This window comes from Mytilus californianus, unplaced genomic scaffold (genome assembly GCF_021869535.1).
Source record: "Mytilus californianus isolate M0D057914Y unplaced genomic scaffold, xbMytCali1.0.p SCAF_1, whole genome shotgun sequence".
In the NCBI taxonomy this organism is placed as follows: Eukaryota; Metazoa; Mollusca; class Bivalvia; order Mytilida; family Mytilidae; genus Mytilus; species Mytilus californianus.
The window spans coordinates 9,399,472-9,424,896 of record NW_026262581.1 but is presented as its reverse complement, the minus strand read 5'-3'; the positions used below and the strand labels follow the sequence as shown (position 1 = coordinate 9,424,896).

General features: G+C 32.2%; 1 protein-coding gene across 1 annotated transcript; it reads right to left on the bottom strand.

Annotated features, from left to right (window-relative positions):
- Window positions 1-839: 839 nt before the first annotated feature.
- Window positions 840-17,977, bottom strand: LOC127699395 (pancreatic lipase-related protein 2-like). Its single transcript, XM_052203032.1, has 9 exons — window positions 17,915-17,977; window positions 17,286-17,469; window positions 15,679-15,847; window positions 14,688-14,916; window positions 13,566-13,820; window positions 5,026-5,256; window positions 4,427-4,532; window positions 3,399-3,584; window positions 840-1,001 (listed from the first exon to the last, which is right to left on the bottom strand). Exons 1-9 carry the CDS (start codon window positions 17,961-17,963, stop codon window positions 926-928), a joined length of 1,485 nt encoding a protein of 494 aa, XP_052058992.1. The 5' UTR covers window positions 17,964-17,977; the 3' UTR covers window positions 840-925.
- Window positions 17,978-25,425: the final 7,448 nt, after the last annotated feature.

Below are 25,425 nucleotides of genomic sequence, written 5' to 3'. Positions count from 1 at the left end.
GTGACAGGACATCATCAATAAAGCAGAAAATGAAGTCACGTAAAGGATAATGCTAGCTGCTTTTCATTCTTTATAAGAAGCTCCTGTATGAAGTCAGCCTTTACGAATAAAGAAACAAGTCGGAAGAAGTCCCATGAGAATACCGAGTGTTTGTTGAAACCACGTAACACATATCGGTATGTTGGCAGTCAAGAAATCAAGTATCTTAATGAGACTTAGATTGTATGTATTCTAACAGATCTTTGGAATATATTAGTATCCACATCTGATTCACGCCCCCCTAGAGTAATAAGTTTCACAATTACCTAAGAGCACGGTTTTGTTTTCTAATAAAATTGATGTTAAAAATTTGGAAAGAGGTTTCGTGGAGCACTTGGAAGACCCAGCAATATAACGTTGTTATAGCTAGAAATTATTCAAACGATTTTGAGAATTAAGCTTTATTAATATGGATTTGAAGCATCAATTGGTTCTCAGATAATTCATACGTGAAGGATCTTAAATAAATGTCATTGTGAAAACTAATAATGAACTTTTCTTAAGTATAACTAATATCTATTCCATCATTATTAAAACGTTTCTGTTGATAATACATTGAGGAGAAATATAGATTTACCATTAGATCATATGGCAAAGCTCTTAGAACAACTAACATGAAAACTGTCTGCAGACAAATGAGCTTGTAAATGTAGAATATTATTATGAGCACTCTAGTACACTTAATTAGCATTCATTATATATGAACTACCATTGACTCTCTTATGACCGCAGATTATGCATTTCTGTTACAACAACAATACTAGTAGGGGACGAAGAAGTAAAAAAAGAAGAAAAATGAATGAAAATAAACATGATATATTTGGACCTAAAGAAAATTTATTGTCAGTAACATGAGTAACTTCTAGACGTTTTATTTATGGTGATTTTAACATGTTCCCATTAACCCCATTGACGTTGCTCCATGATTTTGAACACTTTTACCATAGGCACAAAACTGGTCCCTAGAATAAATGAAAATACATAGCTATAGGACACAAAAATAAAGTTTTTCTAAATAACATCATTGCATCACATTAATTTGAGCTAATATTTGTCTAATTAAGACAGTAGTTTACCGATGTTCGAATCAAATAAATCAATAAGGAAGACAAATCATGGTTACAGACACAAACTGAGGGAATCATATGAACTCCAAAAGGAGCGGACCGGGTGCGTCGACAAGTAAGCGTCTCCTGCTATGCATGAATCACCAGCCAAGCGAATCCACACTCAGTCAAAATGTCACAATCGGGAATAAGACACAATCAATAAAATTACATATTAAACGACTATTCTAGTATCTTAAGATCTGCGAAAACATGTCGCTAGTGATTTGAGAAACAGACAATTCGTATCGGTCAACCAATTCGGGATGTTGATCGTAAAACTGTTGTAGTCTCGATTTTAGTCGTTCTTCCTCATAACTCTTTTGGAGCAGTTTTTATCTCGCCTTGACGGAGTCAAAAAGTGAGACACAGGTATGCTGTTTCCGGTGTCGGCGGCGGCGGCGGCGGCGGCGTCAACAATGTATTAGTTTGTGATTAGGTCTAGTTTATGGTGAACCACTAGTGGTAGGTCCATGATATTTGGTAGGCAGTTGTATTAGCATTGGCACATCTCATTTCCATGGAGATTATTTGGCCCTGCCCCCTCAGTCATGGTCTATTGACTTTGAAACTTTTGCTTAGTTTACATGTATTAGTTTGTGATTAGGTCAGTTCAAGGGGAACTATTAGTGGTAGGCCAATGTTAATTGGTATGCAGTTGTATAAGCATTAGTACATCTCATTTCCATGGATGATATTTAGCCCCGTCCCCTCAGTCATGGTCTATTGACTGTGAAACTTTTGCTTAGTTTACATGTATTTGTTTGTGATTAGATCAGTTTAAGAAGAACCGCTAATGTTAAGTAAATGATATTTGGTATGCAAATTTAATGGCATTTGCAAGTCTCGTTTTCAGGAAGATACATAGCCCCACCCCCTCATCATGGTCCATTGACTTTAAAACTTTTACATAGTTTACAAGTTAATGTTTAGGTTTAGGTTTGTTTAAAGGGAACGACTTATGATAAGTCAATGGTATTTGGTATGCAGTTGTATTAGCAATAATTGGTACATCTCATTTCCATGGAGATTGCTAAGCCATGAACCTTCAGTCATGGTTCATTGACTTTGAATATTTGCATAACTTACACGTTAAAAAGTATTGCTATTTCAATTTCAACATTTGCATTATCAAAATTACAATAAGTCGAGACATATATCTGTGTTAACAGTTTGTTGTGTTTGTGAGCACACCCGGCAAATGAAGTCCCTATAGTGTGAACATGCACGAGCGTAACGTTTCTGTTGAAATATGTAAACGCCATACGAAAAGGGAATGTTACTGCTGAGAAATCAGAAGTTGACGATTGGAAAGCTGAAATAATCACGTTTGTCATACGTTCTAGTTTGAAGTTGTTCAGCTCTGTCAATATCGAGGAAAAGATCTAGACATGAATCAGTCCTTCTAGTTTCTAGCATCATTGATCTCAAGTTTGCTGGAATATATGGTATGTAAGTGAAATTAAAGAACTTTGAAAGATTTTTTTTTAAATTCACATCTTTGAGATTTTTTTTAATAATTCTGCTTCATATGGATACAAAAACTAGTTTGCAGTAGGAATGCACCATTAGTACCAAAAACTAGTTTGCAGTAGGAATGCACCATAAGTACCAAAAACTAGTTTGCAGTAGGAATGCACCATTAGTACCAAAAACTAGTTTGCAGTAGGAATGCACCATTAGTACCAAAAACTAGTTTGCAGTAGGAATGCACCATTAGTACCAAAAACTAGTTTGCAGTAGGAATGCACCATTAGTACCAAAAACTAGTTTGCAGTAGGAATGCACCATTAGTACCAAACACTAGTTTGCAGTAGGAATGCACCATTAGTACCAAAAACTAGTTTGCAGTAGGAATGCACCATTAGTACCAAAAACTAGTTTGCAGTAGGAATGCACCATTAGTACCAAAATGGAATACAGACTTTCCGTCAATCAACGAAGAAATTCAACAAATATGTTATCGACCAAACATTCCAGCATTTTGATATTATTTTCGGTGTATTCAGTTTTGAATCCGAGTGATTTTTTCTCAAAATAAGTAATTCTAAACCAGTCATTTGAATGAGTATTCGCATGTTTCCATAAAAATATTATTGAAAGTTTTTTCATGAGTTTAGATATTTATATCAAATAAGTGCGCACACACACTCGATGAATTAGAAATATATGAGTTCATCAAGTTCAAATGATTTTATAAAAATATTCATATAGTAGAAAGCCGCTCTATATGTTCGTGTTAATTGGACTTACATGCGGTGTTTTTCAGCTTCTAGCAAGGACAATCCCATGAGTGACCATGCATTTGGATAAGCCCATCCAAGCAAAAGGTTTGCTGTTTTATCATATCTTAAAGCTACAGCAGTGACATTTCCAATATCCTTGTTAATTGTAAAAAATTTAGTCATTGTATTGCCATGTGAAAGTACGTCTTCTTTTCTGAAACGAGAGAAATTGCTTCAGTGAAATTTATACATTATAAGTATAGTCTGTTTATTGCATGCCTATATACCAAACTATGTCCTCTGTGTCACTTTTTTTAAACGTTTATTACGAATCCATAACGTATTTTTAGGTTTTTGTGCCGAAGTTTACCGATCGTGACCTTGGTAAACAATCAACACAGAATCAGGGATGGTGAGGTGAGCACGTGTATAATAAGTGAGATTAATTATAGAGCAATGTTTATTATGTTCTTTGAAAATATTTTCAAGCGTTCCCATTTGTTAAATAAACTTTGTCGTAACCGTTGTTAAATGATTTGATGTATCTTTTTTTTCTTTCCTTTTTTCTTTCTTTTTTTTCAGAATCGGTTAAATAATACCATCTATCTTCCGCGTTCGTTTATTTTTCTTCCATCGATTCCCTCTTTCCTTAAAAACATATACAAATATGTTATTATAATGCCCGTTATATATGCTGTTTTCCCAGACTCTAACATTTGCATCCGTTTGAATTTGAATTGTCGCCGGAATAGTGAGATTAAGTACAAAATTTCCCGGAGTTTTATCTTTTAAGACTATTATAGAAATATTAAATTAAAGACCAAACCTTTGTAAGAACTTCACAATATTTATTCTATGACGTCATTTACTTGATTTATAACCAATGCTAACATTTCCCCTTTTCACTTTCACAATGCTCATTAATCAGTAAATATAAGTTATTGCCATTTGAAAGAATTTCGTATTATTTTAAGCATATAGAAATCCAATTATATACATTCAAGACACGTAAACCAAAAGAATAAAAAGTAAAATCTAAATACATATCTGACTTACGGCGTCAATGAAATAGCATCTGTGTTTCCTTTTGTTCCTTGTAGAACAACTGTCAATTTCCCGTCCATACTGTTATTTGCTGTTATATTCAGTTGGTAATGATAGTCTGAAATTTTGAGATTTCAATTTAGAATGAAAATATTAAGCACCAGTGTGATTTTAGAAGACAAGTAACCACATAACATCGTTTTGGATGATCGTTGAACTAGGGCAATTCTACATACACCAAGGTGTCGAGTCCGTTTATCCCATTATATAAGGAGATAACAACGTAGAAGAGTCTATCAATGGTAATTCTATCGAGGCAATGTTTGGGTGAAATATAATTTGTAATATATATTGCTTATTATTTTATTACATTTTGTATAGATAATAAATTGTCTGGCAAACTAGCTTATTAAAAGAATTTTCATGAAGACACGTTCAAAGTAATATAGAAAGTCTGGAACCTCGACCATGACTGTTTTATAACCAGCTTGTAAAAGAGAGATGTGCCTTAATTTCCTTAAAAAAATCTATCGGTGGTCAGTTATTTAGATTCATAAATCCAGTACTCATCAGTAAAAAAATATACTCAGATTGTTTATTAAAATACTTACTGCAGTATGGTGGTGCACCTTGTGTACTTAGATACATACTTCCACGAGAAGTTGACTTATCAGCATTATATCCCATGTAAGAACAACCGCCATCACAATACAAACAATGACCCTTGGCAAATTCGTCTTTACTAGTACACGGATATCCCATAAATGGACAGGTAGAGAGAATAGATTCAGTATAATAGATATACGACCTTTCATGACTACAAGCCACAGAACCTTCACCGGCTGAAAGAGATTATATTGCATAACTAATTTACTACATTCAATAAAAAAAAGTTTGTTTTTTGGGTATTTTTGAAGCATCTGTAGGTACAATTAATCGTTCTATGATCGAATATTGATATGTCCGGGTACACAGTTATCGTCCTTTGATTTTCGTTGTCCACAAATATAGTCCCTAGTGTGGACAGTGTGTTACTTGTCGATTTTTTTTATACCCCTTCCAAATTTATTTCTCCATGTTTTATGACTCAAATAGTAAGTAAGGGGGTGAAATGACACTGTAAAAAAATTTGGGTCATGAATTTTAAAGTTAAGTAGTAATTTGGTCCAGCTGAAAAATGTTAAAAATTAGCACTTCGGAAGCTGTCAAAAGATTTGAAGACCCCCTTAACATGAAATTGTCCATATTTTGAGTTAGAGCCGATGAAGTTTTCTATAATTTTGATATAATTTGTCCCAAAAGTAGTACAACACACTGTAAAAATATTATTGAGAAAGCGCAGGTGGGATTTTTTTAATTTTCATTTATTCTCTAAAAGAAATGCACTACGAAATAACTGTGTACTCGGACCTAAGAGGTGAAATCAGGAAATATAGAATCTGTACTTTGGCAACTTCCCTGAATGATTTGATGGTGTCAATTTATCAAATAGCATAAAACTAAAGGATTTAAACTTTTATTTGATAGAATTTCTGCAAAAATGACCAATTTTGGCATTTTATGGTCAAAATAAGCATTTCATAGCTTTTTCAATTTTGATGCATAAGTGGCATTCTGACTTTCTATCTGACAGGTTTTTATGTGTCAATATTTGTGTTTCTATGCTTCAATCCAGTTGTATTACTCATTTGTGAACTCTGAATCTACAGAAAAGAAGATTATCTCGGACAATATGTGCAAAATGTGTTGTATATATGATCCTCATCTAACGCCCTGTTTGGATCAAGTTAAATGTGAGCAGCTTTGAATATAAAAGTTGAAGTCCATTAAAAAGACCTCACTAAATTTGTATAAAAAGCACTTAACAATGTCTTTTGTACCTGTTTTATGTCACATAATATCTTTCTTTTCTTCTGTAGGATAGCAAGTGGTTCAAATATAAGCCTGTTGAGACTAAAATTGCATGCATGTTTTTCACTAAAAAGTGAAAAATCTTTGTATCAGACCATACTGTCTGCAAAAAAAGTTGAATGCAAGAGTCTTTTTGTGCTCAGATTTATTGTATCATGTCACCTGAGTATAAAAATGATAGAAAAGACACAAAATTTTATTTCCTATAGCTTCAATATGCATTTTTAAATGTAAATATGTGATACGGCCTAAATTGACCCTAAATTATTTTCAGTCTTACTTGGCCTAAGACCCTTTTAAACTAATGTGATATGTTATTTGTAAGTTTTCTTTCCATTTATAGTACATTAAATACATATGTAAGGATTATTTATAACCAAAAAGCTTTACAAATTTAAAATTGCTGGTAAATATTACATCTTCAAGTAAGGCCCCCCTTCATTGAAACACCTCCATTTTTAGCCACAGGCTCATATAAATTTGACTTTTTAATAATTATGATAAGTCTGATAAATCAAATGAGTACTCTATTGCTTTTAATATATAATATATTATATATTAAGGCATTTCAAAAGTATTTTTTTGCAATATTTTAATTTTTTAAGCCCCAAATGTTGATAGTTGAAAATTTTCAATTTTAACGTCTAAATTTAACACGCAAAGTTGAATATAGAATTAGTCATATTGTCTATAATATATATCCTATTGCCATGAAACTTTGTAAGCAGTCTTATAATTTAATAAGCTTTGGTCATACCAAGTTTCATTAAGATTGGTCAACTTTTTCTACCCTAATAGGTCCGGGTACACAGTTATCGTCCTTTGATTTTCGTTGTCCACAAATATAGTCCCTAGTGTGGACAGTGTGTTACTTGTCGATTTTTTTTATACCCCTTCCAAATTTATTTCTCCATGTTTTATGACTCAAATAGTAAGTAAGGGGGTGAAATGACACTGTAAAAAAATTTGGGTCATGAATTTTAAAGTTAAGTAGTAATTTGGTCCAGCTGAAAAATGTTAAAAATTAGCACTTCGGAAGCTGTCAAAAGATTTGAAGACCCCCTTAACATGAAATTGTCCATATTTTGAGTTAGAGCCGATGAAGTTTTCTATAATTTTGATATAATTTGTCCCAAAAGTAGTACAACACACTGTAAAAATATTATTGAGAAAGCGCAGGTGGGATTTTTTTAATTTTCATTTATTCTCTAAAAGAAATGCACTACGAAATAACTGTGTACTCGGACCTAAGAGGTGAAATCAGGAAATATAGAATCTGTACTTTGGCAACTTCCCTGAATGATTTGATGGTGTCAATTTATCAAATAGCATAAAACTAAAGGATTTAAACTTTTATTTGATAGAATTTCTGCAAAAATGACCAATTTTGGCATTTTATGGTCAAAATAAGCATTTCATAGCTTTTTCAATTTTGATGCATAAGTGGCATTCTGACTTTCTATCTGACAGGTTTTTATGTGTCAATATTTGTGTTTCTATGCTTCAATCCAGTTGTATTACTCATTTGTGAACTCTGAATCTACAGAAAAGAAGATTATCTCGGACAATATGTGCAAAATGTGTTGTATATATGATCCTCATCTAACGCCCTGTTTGGATCAAGTTAAATGTGAGCAGCTTTGAATATAAAAGTTGAAGTCCATTAAAAAGACCTCACTAAATTTGTATAAAAAGCACTTAACAATGTCTTTTGTACCTGTTTTATGTCACATAATATCTTTCTTTTCTTCTGTAGGATAGCAAGTGGTTCAAATATAAGCCTGTTGAGACTAAAATTGCATGCATGTTTTTCACTAAAAAGTGAAAAATCTTTGTATCAGACCATACTGTCTGCAAAAAAAGTTGAATGCAAGAGTCTTTTTGTGCTCAGATTTATTGTATCATGTCACCTGAGTATAAAAATGATAGAAAAGACACAAAATTTTATTTCCTATAGCTTCAATATGCATTTTTAAATGTAAATATGTGATACGGCCTAAATTGACCCTAAATTATTTTCAGTCTTACTTGGCCTAAGACCCTTTTAAACTAATGTGATATGTTATTTGTAAGTTTTCTTTCCATTTATAGTACATTAAATACATATGTAAGGATTATTTATAACCAAAAAGCTTTACAAATTTAAAATTGCTGGTAAATATTACATCTTCAAGTAAGGCCCCCCTTCATTGAAACACCTCCATTTTTAGCCACAGGCTCATATAAATTTGACTTTTTAATAATTATGATAAGTCTGATAAATCAAATGAGTACTCTATTGCTTTTAATATATAATATATTATATATTAAGGCATTTCAAAAGTATTTTTTTGCAATATTTTAATTTTTTAAGCCCCAAATGTTGATAGTTGAAAATTTTCAATTTTAACGTCTAAATTTAACACGCAAAGTTGAATATAGAATTAGTCATATTGTCTATAATATATATCCTATTGCCATGAAACTTTGTAAGCAGTCTTATAATTTAATAAGCTTTGGTCATACCAAGTTTCATTAAGATTGGTCAACTTTTTCTACCCTAATAGGTCCGGGTACACAGTTATCGTCCTTTGATTTTCGTTGTCCACAAATATAGTCCCTAGTGTGGACAGTGTGTTACTTGTCGATTTTTTTTATACCCCTTCCAAATTTATTTCTCCATGTTTTATGACTCAAATAGTAAGTAAGGGGGTGAAATGACACTGTAAAAAAATTTGGGTCATGAATTTTAAAGTTAAGTAGTAATTTGGTCCAGCTGAAAAATGTTAAAAATTAGCACTTCGGAAGCTGTCAAAAGATTTGAAGACCCCCTTAACATGAAATTGTCCATATTTTGAGTTAGAGCCGATGAAGTTTTCTATAATTTTGATATAATTTGTCCCAAAAGTAGTACAACACACTGTAAAAATATTATTGAGAAAGCGCAGGTGGGATTTTTTTAATTTTCATTTATTCTCTAAAAGAAATGCACTACGAAATAACTGTGTACTCGGACCTAAGAGGTGAAATCAGGAAATATAGAATCTGTACTTTGGCAACTTCCCTGAATGATTTGATGGTGTCAATTTATCAAATAGCATAAAACTAAAGGATTTAAACTTTTATTTGATAGAATTTCTGCAAAAATGACCAATTTTGGCATTTTATGGTCAAAATAAGCATTTCATAGCTTTTTCAATTTTGATGCATAAGTGGCATTCTGACTTTCTATCTGACAGGTTTTTATGTGTCAATATTTGTGTTTCTATGCTTCAATCCAGTTGTATTACTCATTTGTGAACTCTGAATCTACAGAAAAGAAGATTATCTCGGACAATATGTGCAAAATGTGTTGTATATATGATCCTCATCTAACGCCCTGTTTGGATCAAGTTAAATGTGAGCAGCTTTGAATATAAAAGTTGAAGTCCATTAAAAAGACCTCACTAAATTTGTATAAAAAGCACTTAACAATGTCTTTTGTACCTGTTTTATGTCACATAATATCTTTCTTTTCTTCTGTAGGATAGCAAGTGGTTCAAATATAAGCCTGTTGAGACTAAAATTGCATGCATGTTTTTCACTAAAAAGTGAAAAATCTTTGTATCAGACCATACTGTCTGCAAAAAAAGTTGAATGCAAGAGTCTTTTTGTGCTCAGATTTATTGTATCATGTCACCTGAGTATAAAAATGATAGAAAAGACACAAAATTTTATTTCCTATAGCTTCAATATGCATTTTTAAATGTAAATATGTGATACGGCCTAAATTGACCCTAAATTATTTTCAGTCTTACTTGGCCTAAGACCCTTTTAAACTAATGTGATATGTTATTTGTAAGTTTTCTTTCCATTTATAGTACATTAAATACATATGTAAGGATTATTTATAACCAAAAAGCTTTACAAATTTAAAATTGCTGGTAAATATTACATCTTCAAGTAAGGCCCCCCTTCATTGAAACACCTCCATTTTTAGCCACAGGCTCATATAAATTTGACTTTTTAATAATTATGATAAGTCTGATAAATCAAATGAGTACTCTATTGCTTTTAATATATAATATATTATATATTAAGGCATTTCAAAAGTATTTTTTTGCAATATTTTAATTTTTTAAGCCCCAAATGTTGATAGTTGAAAATTTTCAATTTTAACGTCTAAATTTAACACGCAAAGTTGAATATAGAATTAGTCATATTGTCTATAATATATATCCTATTGCCATGAAACTTTGTAAGCAGTCTTATAATTTAATAAGCTTTGGTCATACCAAGTTTCATTAAGATTGGTCAACTTTTTCTACCCTAATAGGTCCGGGTACACAGTTATCGTCCTTTGATTTTCGTTGTCCACAAATATAGTCCCTAGTGTGGACAGTGTGTTACTTGTCGATTTTTTTTATACCCCTTCCAAATTTATTTCTCCATGTTTTATGACTCAAATAGTAAGTAAGGGGGTGAAATGACACTGTAAAAAAATTTGGGTCATGAATTTTAAAGTTAAGTAGTAATTTGGTCCAGCTGAAAAATGTTAAAAATTAGCACTTCGGAAGCTGTCAAAAGATTTGAAGACCCCCTTAACATGAAATTGTCCATATTTTGAGTTAGAGCCGATGAAGTTTTCTATAATTTTGATATAATTTGTCCCAAAAGTAGTACAACACACTGTAAAAATATTATTGAGAAAGCGCAGGTGGGATTTTTTTAATTTTCATTTATTCTCTAAAAGAAATGCACTACGAAATAACTGTGTACTCGGACCTAAGAGGTGAAATCAGGAAATATAGAATCTGTACTTTGGCAACTTCCCTGAATGATTTGATGGTGTCAATTTATCAAATAGCATAAAACTAAAGGATTTAAACTTTTATTTGATAGAATTTCTGCAAAAATGACCAATTTTGGCATTTTATGGTCAAAATAAGCATTTCATAGCTTTTTCAATTTTGATGCATAAGTGGCATTCTGACTTTCTATCTGACAGGTTTTTATGTGTCAATATTTGTGTTTCTATGCTTCAATCCAGTTGTATTACTCATTTGTGAACTCTGAATCTACAGAAAAGAAGATTATCTCGGACAATATGTGCAAAATGTGTTGTATATATGATCCTCATCTAACGCCCTGTTTGGATCAAGTTAAATGTGAGCAGCTTTGAATATAAAAGTTGAAGTCCATTAAAAAGACCTCACTAAATTTGTATAAAAAGCACTTAACAATGTCTTTTGTACCTGTTTTATGTCACATAATATCTTTCTTTTCTTCTGTAGGATAGCAAGTGGTTCAAATATAAGCCTGTTGAGACTAAAATTGCATGCATGTTTTTCACTAAAAAGTGAAAAATCTTTGTATCAGACCATACTGTCTGCAAAAAAAGTTGAATGCAAGAGTCTTTTTGTGCTCAGATTTATTGTATCATGTCACCTGAGTATAAAAATGATAGAAAAGACACAAAATTTTATTTCCTATAGCTTCAATATGCATTTTTAAATGTAAATATGTGATACGGCCTAAATTGACCCTAAATTATTTTCAGTCTTACTTGGCCTAAGACCCTTTTAAACTAATGTGATATGTTATTTGTAAGTTTTCTTTCCATTTATAGTACATTAAATACATATGTAAGGATTATTTATAACCAAAAAGCTTTACAAATTTAAAATTGCTGGTAAATATTACATCTTCAAGTAAGGCCCCCCTTCATTGAAACACCTCCATTTTTAGCCACAGGCTCATATAAATTTGACTTTTTAATAATTATGATAAGTCTGATAAATCAAATGAGTACTCTATTGCTTTTAATATATAATATATTATATATTAAGGCATTTCAAAAGTATTTTTTTGCAATATTTTAATTTTTTAAGCCCCAAATGTTGATAGTTGAAAATTTTCAATTTTAACGTCTAAATTTAACACGCAAAGTTGAATATAGAATTAGTCATATTGTCTATAATATATATCCTATTGCCATGAAACTTTGTAAGCAGTCTTATAATTTAATAAGCTTTGGTCATACCAAGTTTCATTAAGATTGGTCAACTTTTTCTACCCTAATAGGTCCGGGTACACAGTTATCGTCCTTTGATTTTCGTTGTCCACAAATATAGTCCCTAGTGTGGACAGTGTGTTACTTGTCGATTTTTTTTATACCCCTTCCAAATTTATTTCTCCATGTTTTATGACTCAAATAGTAAGTAAGGGGGTGAAATGACACTGTAAAAAAATTTGGGTCATGAATTTTAAAGTTAAGTAGTAATTTGGTCCAGCTGAAAAATGTTAAAAATTAGCACTTCGGAAGCTGTCAAAAGATTTGAAGACCCCCTTAACATGAAATTGTCCATATTTTGAGTTAGAGCCGATGAAGTTTTCTATAATTTTGATATAATTTGTCCCAAAAGTAGTACAACACACTGTAAAAATATTATTGAGAAAGCGCAGGTGGGATTTTTTTAATTTTCATTTATTCTCTAAAAGAAATGCACTACGAAATAACTGTGTACTCGGACCAGTACACGGATATCCCATAAATGGACAGGTAGAGAGAATAGATTCAGTATAATAGATATACGACCTTTCATGACTACAAGCCACAGAACCTTCACCGGCTGAAAGAGATTATATTGCATAACTAATTTACTACATTCAATAAAAAAAAGTTTGTTTTTTGGGTATTTTTGAAGCATCTGTAGGTACAATTAATCGTTCTATGATCGAATATTGATATCAACCCTTTCCATGATCGAGTTTATAGCATTATAATAAATTATCTAGTAATCTTTACACTTTCAGATTCAGACGTTGATGATGTTTGTGGCAACATACAGTCCAAGGCATTGTATTCCCGTAGCGATTTTATTTTAATTTACGAGAAAAAATAATCTAGAGATTACTGTAAAACAACTATTTTTCGCGGTTTCTGTTGTGTTTTTTTTTCTTTTTCGCGGTGATTAATTTTTCGAGATTTTCCCTGTTCTTACTTATTCCCGCCAGGAGAAGATCCAAGTGTAGTCGCGGCATTTTATTTAAATTCGCATTATTTTTCTTCTCGCTAATTGAATAAATCCCTCGTGAAAATGAAATAATTTACGCTTTTTCTATGACATGGATTCTTAAAAAAAACAGCCTTAAGGCATTTTATGTTATAAATAGACAGGTTATTACTTCACTAATAACTCACAAAAAAAGTCAACAATAAGCTAACAGTGTAATGTATGTATTTGTATTAATCAGTTAAACTCAACTATGAAAAAAATACCCAAAAGATCCAGTTGCGAGACAGAATTCCAAACTGTTTGAGTAATCTTGGAAAGAAGCCCAGCAGGACAACCAGGCTGATCAGAACCGCCGTTCGGATAAAAATCTACGTGTCCCATTGCTTGAGCTGCTCCCATTCCCAGACTTAAAATGTTGGAACCATCTGTATGAATAACATCAACAAAGTCAGCGTCAGTTGGATCCAGTCTGACTTTGCTATCTGTTCCTTGAAAGTAAGGGTCCGCTGGGTCAAGAGCTGAAGAATAAACGTAACAAAAGTTAGATCTTGTTTAATTTATTTGGTCAAAATGCGAAAGATGGTGAAACCTAGTATGAATTATTCTCTAAAAGAGCTTACATATTTATCTTATGAGATTTTTCAACAATTTTACATAATATACATGTATTGCAGTGGCACAATTGGTGTGACTTATTATCACAAATCTCCCTTTTTGTTCCTTTTGCATGATAGGCCTTTATACCATCAACTCGTCTATACAACGACTAAAGAAGGCTGATCTTTTAAATAACATTACACGGTACCATTTGTTTTCGTCTTTCTACTATAATGATTATTTATGTCTTTTCAGTGATGCTCAAGGCCTAAATGTTTGAAAATCCAAAACCGAATACAAAGTTAAAGAGCAGACATAACCAAAAGGGACATAAAGTATAGCCATTCATGTCCGGTCTTCGAATAAGGGAGATACATTCCTTAATTTCAAATGATTTCCTAAATATTTTATGTTCAGCAAATATCAATAAAACAATTTCTATATGTTCATGCCAGTATTGAAGGTTGGTCTACTGGGCTAAACATTTTTTTGAAGAGTCAACTTTTTCACTTTGAAGTAAATATTTCTTAACCCTCAAAATGGGATAACTGCAAGATGTTTTAAAGTATAATACTGAAGACCAACCAAAAAACCAAAATCAAATGGTTAAAATAAGCAATTAATAGGACTTATAGACAATGATCGAAAGGGTCTGATATTTTTAAGATATAAATTTAGGTGTTTCCATTCGCACATCATAAGATAAAGTATTTTTTAAAGTACTGCAGATAAACAAATATATCACTCTTTGGAGGTAAATTGTAGACGGAGAAGGAAAATAATCTTACCTGAAATTCTTGGCAAGTGTGTCAACCTTTCACCAGCATAACCTGCAACATGTGCACCTAAGCTATGACCAATCAAATGGAATGTATCCATTCCAGACTGATCTTCCGCCACCATTACACTAATTAGTTTAGCGACCTGTGCCCCTACAACCCTTGTATTAGCAGCAGCTTCAGTGTATGGTGGTACTGCTCCATGTCCCCAGTCAACAATGATTACGTTCATGTCTTCCTGAAAGAATAGAGAGATAATAGGCTTTCGAAATTTTGTTTTACTGACACGTAGTCGATCCGCGATTGCTCTAAAGTCCGACGGCCTTTTCAAACAATTAATTCATCGGTTTCAGCGTCTTCCATCTTGAGGAACTGGTAATTTGAATTACGCGCAACCGCTTCTCCCAGTGTTTTTGTGACTTGCTTTGAAACAGTGACTTTAGAGGTTAAATTGGTTTTTTAAGTACTTGAATTCCCCATTTTTAATCTCGAATGATCAATAGATTAACAAAAGCACAGAGAAGGAAGCACAAGAAAAATCAGTTCAGAAAAAGCCCTCAGAATAAATATCATCAATATTATCAGTATTAATATTACACACGAACACACAGATACAAGCTGAGGAAAACTAAAGATTACCGTATGATATCTGAAGTTGCTCAAAAGTTAGATCAAATAACATATTTTGCCAATATAGAAATCAACCGTCTTACATTCATAGATAGACCTCTATTCTTCAAAGTATCTTTCAAAGAGAAAATTAATGACCATTGCAGTCTTTTGCAATGCCATAAGTAAGTCAGTTCTTGCACTTACTAATAATTTCTTTTTGTATATAAAAATAAGGAGATGTGGTATGATTGTCAATGAGACAACTATCCACCCAAGTTCAAATGAAGTGGATACAGCTCTCTCACAAACAAAACACCCATAACTACTCATTATTGGTTTTACTTGTTTATATAATGGTTTTATTGACATGCTAATATAAATTTTGTACCTTTTTTAAAAATGCTCTGGCCATGTTTTGAAGCCATTGTCGGTGACCGTTATGAGTATAGCCATGAATAATTATTTTCGTTTTCTTTGATCCATCAAAACTGGAGGCCCTGATAGAGGATACATTCTTATAATCCAGTATTTGCTCATCTGCTGTTGATGGTTTACTCCTAAAATAATGAACTACAAGCTCATATTGTTTTCTGACGAATGCAATTTCGTACAGTTCAGACAAAAGATTGAGCCTCATGTGTTTTTTAAATTATAATTTTATTTTGTAGGGGTCAAACAGAAAAACATATTTTTCAATGTGGTAGTTCTCAAATTATTGCAAGAAAAAAAACGTTATAAGCAATTATATGCATGTTAATCATTTTCCACGCATGTTTCCGAATGTCCAATCGAATTCTATGAAACTAAATGTTCTGAGCTGTGTCGTATTCATTATTTAATTATAGTAATAGTTATAATTTAATTTAGAAAGGTTTCTGTCAGCGGCTGCCTGGTATTGAGTTATGCCGCTTAATACACATATCTGAAAAAATGAAAGGGTGTCTAATTTTGGATCACCATGATCAAGACAGAAACTTCGAAAAGAAAACAGTCCGCAAACATTGCACAATAAAGCAAAGATTATACTAAATGAACTCAACCAACATCAGAGTTGAACCGGCCTGAGTGCTCTGAAAAAATAGACAGTCCTACTCTACTTGTGAAACCCGTTGTGTTGCTAATGGGAAGAAAGATCGGGTCACAGTGGTGAGTTGCATTCGGAGACGTCAAAGTCGAGGAAAAAAACAGCTGACCCGCGTTTCACAAAAAACGAACGACTAACATTGATAGTAAGTCATGAAAAATTCAGAACCCTGCAATAAATTTTAGTCTTAAGATTTTTTTGCGAAAGGCTGTCCGGACTGTGGATACGACATTATGAGCATACTAGTATACGTAGATATCTGCAACACAAATATTCCTTAACATTAAACCAATCAAGATGTCGTCCGTAAAACTTTCGAAGGGATTCAACTTTACCATTAAGAACTCTTTGTTTAACGGCTTTCCAGCCATAAGCAACACTCTTATTAAAGAATTTATGATAGTTAACGCAAGCCTTGGAATATCGTATCATCTATAAGGAATATATTCCATATGCAGGTGCTGCTGTAATGTTGCTACATAGAAATGCATAGCTCTCACTTTGGAAATTCAAATAATTTTTTTCTTGTAAAGTGTATTTCTAACCGACCCTCATCGTCAATTTCTAGTTGTTAGTCAAGCTATGAAGACGATTTTCATTTTAACTGTATCTGTGGTCTTTATGAATTTCATTGGAATAGACGAGATCAAAAAAGTTACCAAACTTTTAATCATTCATAATTAGTGAGAGGCCATTATCTATAGCATGGATCTTAAAATTAAAGGATAATGCTAGCTTTTTTTAATACTTCTTGAGATAATAAGTTTGCGTCTTATGAGTAAATCATATTTTAGATGTTTATATAAAAAGGGCTTTAATGTTTATTTAATATATTTTGACATATGCAATACCATTCACGCAAAATTAGAAAGTAATGTTAACATGATACAAAGAAAGATAATATATGTGACCTTGTATGGAGTTCAAACTTTGTCTGTATTTTATCAGGGGTGTCAGGAAGAAGTACTATCGGTCGCTGTGCACTCCGAAATGGTGCTTCAGTACTGAAACAACCTAAGTCGCCATAACAAATGTGTCTGTTGATTTGATGATCGATTTGAGTTCCAACTTGTGGAAGTTGGTCCAAAATGAATCCTGAAAATGTAAAAGCAAACTATGTGGCCAATATGAACTAAAGTTGACAGAAGTAATATATCATGATAAAAAGTTAATAGATAGTGTTAATAAAGAGTGATATATATTATAATTTATTCTGATAGAAATGGAGATGACAATCTTTTTTAATTTATCGTGTAATTGTAGCTAGAATTTGTTGGTATTTTCATGTTTTATGTGTATATCAAGAATTTTTCAAGAAACAGTGGTTAACATTTTTTTTTCAATCGTTGTTGTTTTACACTAACAAGCATCTGTTCTAACAAATCAAACAAAATCCTGCAAAAAAAAAACAAACCCCAAATAAGTCCCAAAACAACGAAAACGAGAATTCGGAGAACGTTATATTTTCTATCACATTTACGTCTCTTGTAAATAGGAGTTTTCATATTTTCTAATGAATAACTAAAAATGTTATAATTACCTGAACTGTATGAAACTGTAAAAACAAAAATGAAGATCGGAACGTGCATGTTGGAATCCTTCTATTATGTAAGTTTACAAGAAAAGATTAGATAAAAATCTGAGGCATTTGACCCTATATTACATTAAGACGTTTCTTATCTATTTCGACAAATTGTTCAAAGTTCGTTCTCAATCTTATCCTAGTTCTTGCGGAATTGAGCACGAACAGATTATATCACTTGCACTTTTATTATAAAGAATAGAAATATATAAATGAAACGAAGACTGTCCATAAAAAAACATGTTAACGATATTCGATTAGTTAGTAGATTTAAAAAAAAAATTTTTTTTTATATGAAATTTATATCCTGATCTTACTGACGAACTTACAGTTCTCTTATAGGTAGTTTGGAATTTAAATATAATATTTACTGTACGTATACAGATAGGGCATCTTGTTTTATGCACAGTTCTGTACCATGCATACTATAGATACATGACGAATTGAACCACAACAGATGATGCTAATATTACTTAAAAGTTGGGTATTTTGCTATACGTAACAACGACGTATTAAATCTCTTGAAGCGATGATTTACTTCATTTTAAAAGCTGAAAGGGTCTTATTGTATGTGTCCCATTATTTAAGAAACCTCGATTTTAGTAATGTTTTATTATTTATAACTAAAACTTCAACCAATATGTATCTTTAAGAATAAATGATGATTCGTAATTCTTCTTCATTACTCTCTAGAGAAAATATTTAGCTATTTAGCGGTCCCAGTAGTCTTGTTGCTGAATAAGTGGACTCACCATATAATATGTCATTTTGCCTCTGTGTCTATTTTGCTCCGTATTGTCTACCTTTATTGAGTCAGCCTGTATTGAGTCAGACGTCAGGCGCTATCCTGATATACACGGTCTTTTGTTTGTTGTCCTCATGTTTTGTTGTTAACGTATTATGTCGGGTACTTGATGACGGATAGCGTTTGACGTCTTTAGCCGAACAGTTTTATCTTTTTTTACTTTATTTTCTTCCTGTGTGCTGGTTCATATTCTGTACGCCATTCTTTGTTCCTTTCAATTGGAAAAAACGGATAACAAAAAACAAATAATGAAACTTCGAAATGGAAAAATACTAAATACTAAACTCGTTCAAAGGATATCTACACGTCTCAATCTTCAAAATCGCTTATCTAAAAATACTACAATCGCTAACATTTTTAATAACAAAAATCGTGGTTACCCTTCTATCTATAAGTGTCATGCCAAAAAATGACATTTAGAAGTAGTTAATAGGCAGCCTGGGGAATCTCATTGAAAATTTGTACGATCATGGAAAATTATTGAATTAAATTGGATTAAAAAATTACAGACAGTCTATCCTCTCAGTCTTAATGACAATATCATGGGAATTGGTAATATATCAAGAACAGATTCTGTTAATATTTTGGATATAATTTCTAAACCAGTTCGTAAAAACCGTTCTCATGGGCATAGAATAAATCACAATCATTGAAAATTTCGTACCAACAATACAAATATTTCGGACCTAATTTCTATTTAAAAAAAAAACAACGGTACACATTATCTGTTAACCAAGCTCTGTTCTTTATCTGTTAATTAATTACATCAAATTTTGAAGGAATGCAACACAATTCCATATTGCAGTCCTAAGTATGAAATCGTCCAAATTATAATTGCATATTGTTATCTAAATTGTTTCCCAAAATTGATCGCTCTGAAGATCACAAAAAACATTTTATTAAAATTAAATATGCCAATAAAGGTTTTGATTTTTTTTTGATCATTCTGTTAAAGAACAAATTCCTGGCCATTTTGATAATACTGAACTCCCTCATATTTGTTATGTATACACAAAATCTACCCGGAAATATGTGTTTAATTGCAGCGAAGTGTGTCAAGATGTTAATATCAGTGACAATACACCTGCGTCATGAAATTGTAGTAATTCCGAATACATTAATGGCCCCAGTTCCCATGTTATAACAGGAGACCTTAACATCGTTCGTGACCGAGAGTTGAAACCATTCCTCAGTAAAGGACCTAAAAATCGTTCCCCGTCAATTATTAATTGGAATGAGTGTCGTAACATCATCCACGACTCACTCCGTACTTACTGCTCTAAATGGATAAAACGAGAAAAACTGACAAGAAATCATTAGATTCTTTTTTTTTAATTCTATAATGAACATAGTTGATATATGCATTCAACATTTTAAAGAACATTTTACTCCTAACAACAACCATAATAGACCTATTTCTCGTATGAAACATAAGCTTAAAGAACTCGCCAAGGAATTTGTTTTTGTTCCGGCTGATAAGGCTGATAACAATATCATTATTGTTTGACGTAAATTTAACATTGAGGTTCTGAAAAAGGAAATCACGAATTCACCAACATTCCAACTGACTTCATTTTCAGAAAATTACATCTGTAACAAACATAAACTTTTAGCTACCTCTTTACAAGCAGAACCAAATACAATGAAAGTTCCAACTATGTACTGGCTTCCGAAGCTGCACAAAACTCCTTACAAATATAGATTTTTTTTTCGTCTTCAAGTCATTGTTCCACTACTAAACTATCTATTCTACTTACTAGTACACTTGGTACAATCAAAAACCTGGTGATAAATTGTTCAAATAAGGCCATTGAAAATAGTGGAATTTATTACTTTTAAAGTGTCAAAAATTCGTTGAAAGTACTTGATAAATTGCATGCTTATATTTGTGATTTCGAATCTGTTCAAAGTTTTGATTTTTCTATCCTATATACTACTTTGCCTCATGATCTTATTAAGAAAAAAATTAACACACCTGATTAAATGGGCATTTAAAAAGTCAGAATGCGAATATATATGTTCAAACTCTTTTAGGTCATTTTTTAGTAACAACAAACACAAGAACTATGTCAATTGGACCTGCTTTGATACTATTACTGCCCTTGAATTATTACTAGATAACATTTACGTAACATTTTTGTTCGCTATGGAGATTCCGTATATCGTCAAGTTATTGGAATTCCCATGGGGACTAATTGTGCACCACATATTGCGGACCTGTTTCTGTATTGTTATGAGTTACAGTTTATGACTAAAATCAGCAAAGACCCATCGAAACAACATCTGATTCAAATACTTTTAGATATTTAGATGATATATTGGCTCTCAATAATGACGACATCAGTATGTACACTAAAGAGATTTATCCTGCCGAACTGACCTTAAATAAAGCTAATAATAACAATGAACGCTGCCCTTTCCTGGATCTTGATATCTATATCTTTAACGGGAAGCTTAATACCAAAATTTATGATAAAAGAGATGATTTTTCATTTCCTATTGTTAATTATCCATTTTTAGATGGTGACGTTCCCTTGTCACCATCTTATGGTGTTTATATATCTCAACTTGTTTGATTCGCTCGTGTATGTAACAGCGTATTTGATTTTAACGAAAGAAATCACTGTATTAATGAAAAATTATTACACCAGGGTTTTCGATATCACAAACTAGTCAAACCAATTTTATTTGCTAATTGAAAATTAAGTTGATTAAAATAATTTAAGACAACAGAGAAGATAATACTGTTTTAATTGTTTATTACTAAGACTTAAATAAAGAGTGAGCTATTTATACTGTAAATTTATGATGTCTCTAGTCTGGTCAAAGGGTCAGAGTGTCCTACTTAATCACATAGTATGTTTATGGTATCTAGCTGTCTGTCTTAAAACATTTACTTAATTTTATCATCGGTACAAGGATATCATTCGTAAATATGAATTAACATGCAGACATCTTATACGTTCAGGTATTTCACATCCAATCTTTTATGGTAATATTCTTTACAAAGCACAAAAATGTCGGCATTCACCTCAAAAGCTAACCAAACCTTTAAACAGACTTATTCGGAAGGGATATAGTTACGATACTGTTGTCAAGTCATTAAGGATTGCATATTTTGGTATTAATATTGATTCACTCATGGGGTTTTGCATCGGAAATAAACACATTTATTCTAAAACTAGTTGTTGGCATGATACGGGTTATGTTCTTCTCATATATTTTATGATGGTATGATACTAAACCCCTAACGGGAGGGATTGTACTTGATTTTCATATGATGAAGACATAATCTTTCAATCAGTTTAATTGAGGTCTGGAACTGGTATGTCAGTAACTGCTAGTAGTCCTTTGTTAATTTATGTATCATTGTCATTTTGCTTAGTTCCTTTTGTTACCTATTCTGACATCGGACTCGGACTTCTTTTAAACTGAGTTTTACTGTACGTATCGCTGTGTGTTCCTATATTCTACATTGGCTAGAGGTATAGGGGGAGGGTTGAGATCTCAAAAAACATGTTTTACCCCGCCCCATTTTTGCGCCTGTCCCAAGTCGGGAGCCTCTAGCCTTTGTTGGTCTTGTATGTTTTTTAATTTTGGTTCATTTATATGTTTTGGAGTTTGGTATGACGTCCATTTTCGGTGAACTGGTGCACGTTTTTATTTAGGGGCCGGCTGGGGACCGCCTCCGGGTGCGGGGTTTTTCTCGCTGCGTTGAGGACCCATTGGTGGCCTTAAGCTGTTGTCTGCTCTTTGGCCGGGTTGTTGTTTCTTTGACATATTCCCCATTTCCATTCTCAATTTTATCCCAAAATTATCAGCGGACTCCTTATGAGCTTTATTGCTCTTAAATATTATTAAAATAAAAGAATAAAAAAAATAACTTTCGTGCCATGTTTTGCATTTAAGACCAAACTATAATCAGCTGAAAAAGATCTACATATTCTAAGTAAATCAAATGACTGAAACCGACATTCGAGACCTATAGGTATTATAGTTTTCAATTAATATTTTTCCCATTTTTTGTTATTGACTTTAATTCTGACGGCTAATATAGATAGAGAGAAACTGTAAAATGAGGAAATGATCAACTAGACATGATCTGCAAATGTTTGAAATTGTCAGTCGACTCTTTATTTGGGGTATTGACCTTAAATGATAATTATACCGTTTTTTCGTTTTTGGCTAACATCGTGGAATCTGTTATAGATAGATAGAAACGTTAAACAGCAAAAACAATAAAAAAAACATCTAGCTAGAAAAGATCTGCAAATAAGTCAGCATGACCGTTATCGTCAGCCGACTCCTCATAGAGGTTAATACCCTTAAATTACGATTTTTACCCATTCTTTTACTTTTTAAAGACGGAGAGAAACTACGAACCGAAAAGATTATCAACAAAAATAGTCCCAAATTTAGCCTATTATCTTCAAAAATTAAAAGAGAGAGAATTCTTAATTATCAATGATGATCAGCAAAACAAGATCTACAAATAGGTCAAATTGACTGAAATGTTTATTGACTGCTAATATAAGTGATTTCCCTAAATGGTGTTTTCCTCAATTTTAGGTATTATTTTGAAAAGAATAGTAGACAAGGAGAAATGTTAACAGTCAAAATGAAAAGCAGGAGAAGATCTACAATAGTAAAACTTAACCAAAATCATCAATTGGCTCCTCATTTTAGTTACTACCCCTTTTTTGCTATTGTCTCTGGAAACTTAAATTGAAAGAAAGATAAATCAAATTAGTCTTTGTATTCATTTGAGTACCATGTGAGAGATTCTGGTTCTTTCAAGCATGTTGTTTATCTGTTTGTATAGTTTTATGTGTTCTGTCACATATTTCTCCCTAACCATTACTTTCACTATAAACAAATAAATTTTTGCTTGATTTAAGTAATATCTTTTGGCGTATTTCATCTCGTGCGAGGGTTTATCTTATCGGGTTTACCACTACCATGACCCTATTTCTACAGTCTGCTATTTTAAAACTCATAAGACGAATATAGGGATTGATTATAATGCGTAAAATAAATATGACCTTGAAATCTTTGCATATGAAGTGGCCAACAATTTGTGATGTTTCTTGACCATTTCTTTTTCATCATTCTCCATAATGATAACAATTATTCCCCAAAGGTTGATTACATCATTATTGATATCAGTTGTAAAATGTAATACAACTCGGTTTATCATCTTACACATAAAAAGGACGATGAAAATCTATCTTCTTTATACTCAATACCAAAACTTAATAAAGAATGATATATAGCTGGCTCGTCTCGATGTTCAACTTTCGAAAATTAATACTTCTATTCTTGCTACAGTAAATGATGACAATACAAATAAATGTGATGAGGTATACTCAATAAGCGGTGTCATGCAGACATAGATACTTCCAAATTCAATCACAATCATTATAACTTCGTTATAAAATCAAAACTCCGACAACATATTGTCATTAAGTAGTGCTTTTTCTTTAAAAATGGAAATCGAAGATACAAGATTCTTATTTCAGGTCTCTAAAAATCTTACTTTGTAAATAACCATAATGAATCCAACAAAAAATACACCGATAACATTGAAATGCTGGACTTTTTGATCGACAACATATTTGTCGAGTTTGATAAAATAATATTACAGCAAATAGTGGTTGTTACAATCGGTACTCTACTTGTTTTTGTAAAAAAAATTCTAAAAGCTCAAAGACAAAATCAAAGTTTATTGACTTCTATATTCAAACTACTAATATATTGATGATGTCATGTCGCTCAATAACTCTTATTTCGGAGAGTGTTAGAATCTCATAAATCCCAGTGAGCATGACATTCAAGGTACCCCTGAAACTAGATACCTGAGTCTTTCTTGAAATTGACATAGATGGACGAATTCAAAACTAAGATCTTTGACGACCATTACAATTTCACTATTGTCAATTTCACAGTAGTAAAATACCCTCTGCCCATTGCATAGCGTTAATATCTTAATTGCTACCTTACGCGCGTGCATTTTCAAAATAAACGAACTCCAATAACATGGGTGTGCTTATCAAGCAAAATACATCTCCAGTGTCTCAACTTACGAGATACTTAATTACGCGGTCTTAGATCTTTTAAGATACCAGAATAGTTGTCTGGTCGGTGAATCTACCGATTGTGTCGCATTCCATATATCGTGACATCTTAACCGAGTCTGCATTCTCACCGTGAGATATGAAGGCATACCAGGAGACGCTTACCATGACGACGCATTCAGTCTGACTTCTTTTGGAATTCACGCGGCGAATCCCTCCGTTTTCACTTGGATCTTATATTCAAAACGGATTTTCAAGATTTGAACATTGGTGAACTACTTCTCTTAGGAACTCTGTTTTATTCCAAATGATCATGACAGAGAAAGATAGAAATACGAGACACAATCTCTTCTATAAAAACCTCTATGCAAACTATCTTGCAAACTTGATAGGGTTGGATGTTGGACATTATAATCTACCTGTGGTATTTTATTGCACAAACGTTCATAATGATGAGGAATTATTTTCACTGATTATTCCTTGATCATTTTTCAATGCTTTGAAAATTACAATCTACTCTAATATCTTTTTCTGTGACTTACACGCGCATGTTGAAATTCAATACTTTAAGTTTCAGCAGCGTACTTTAA

Coding starts and splice junctions, on each gene's coding strand:
- LOC127699395 (XM_052203032.1), bottom strand. CDS start 17,963: ATGCACGTTCCGATCTTCATTTTTGTTTTTACAGTTTCATACAGTTCA. Junction 14,917..15,678: donor CCAGAGCATTTTTAAAAAAG/GTACAAAATTTA, acceptor CTATTCTTTCAG/GAAGACATGAACGTAATCAT. Junction 1,002..3,398: donor GAAGCTGAAAAACACCGCAT/GTAAGTCCAATT, acceptor CATTTATTCTAG/GGACCAGTTTTGTGCCTATG.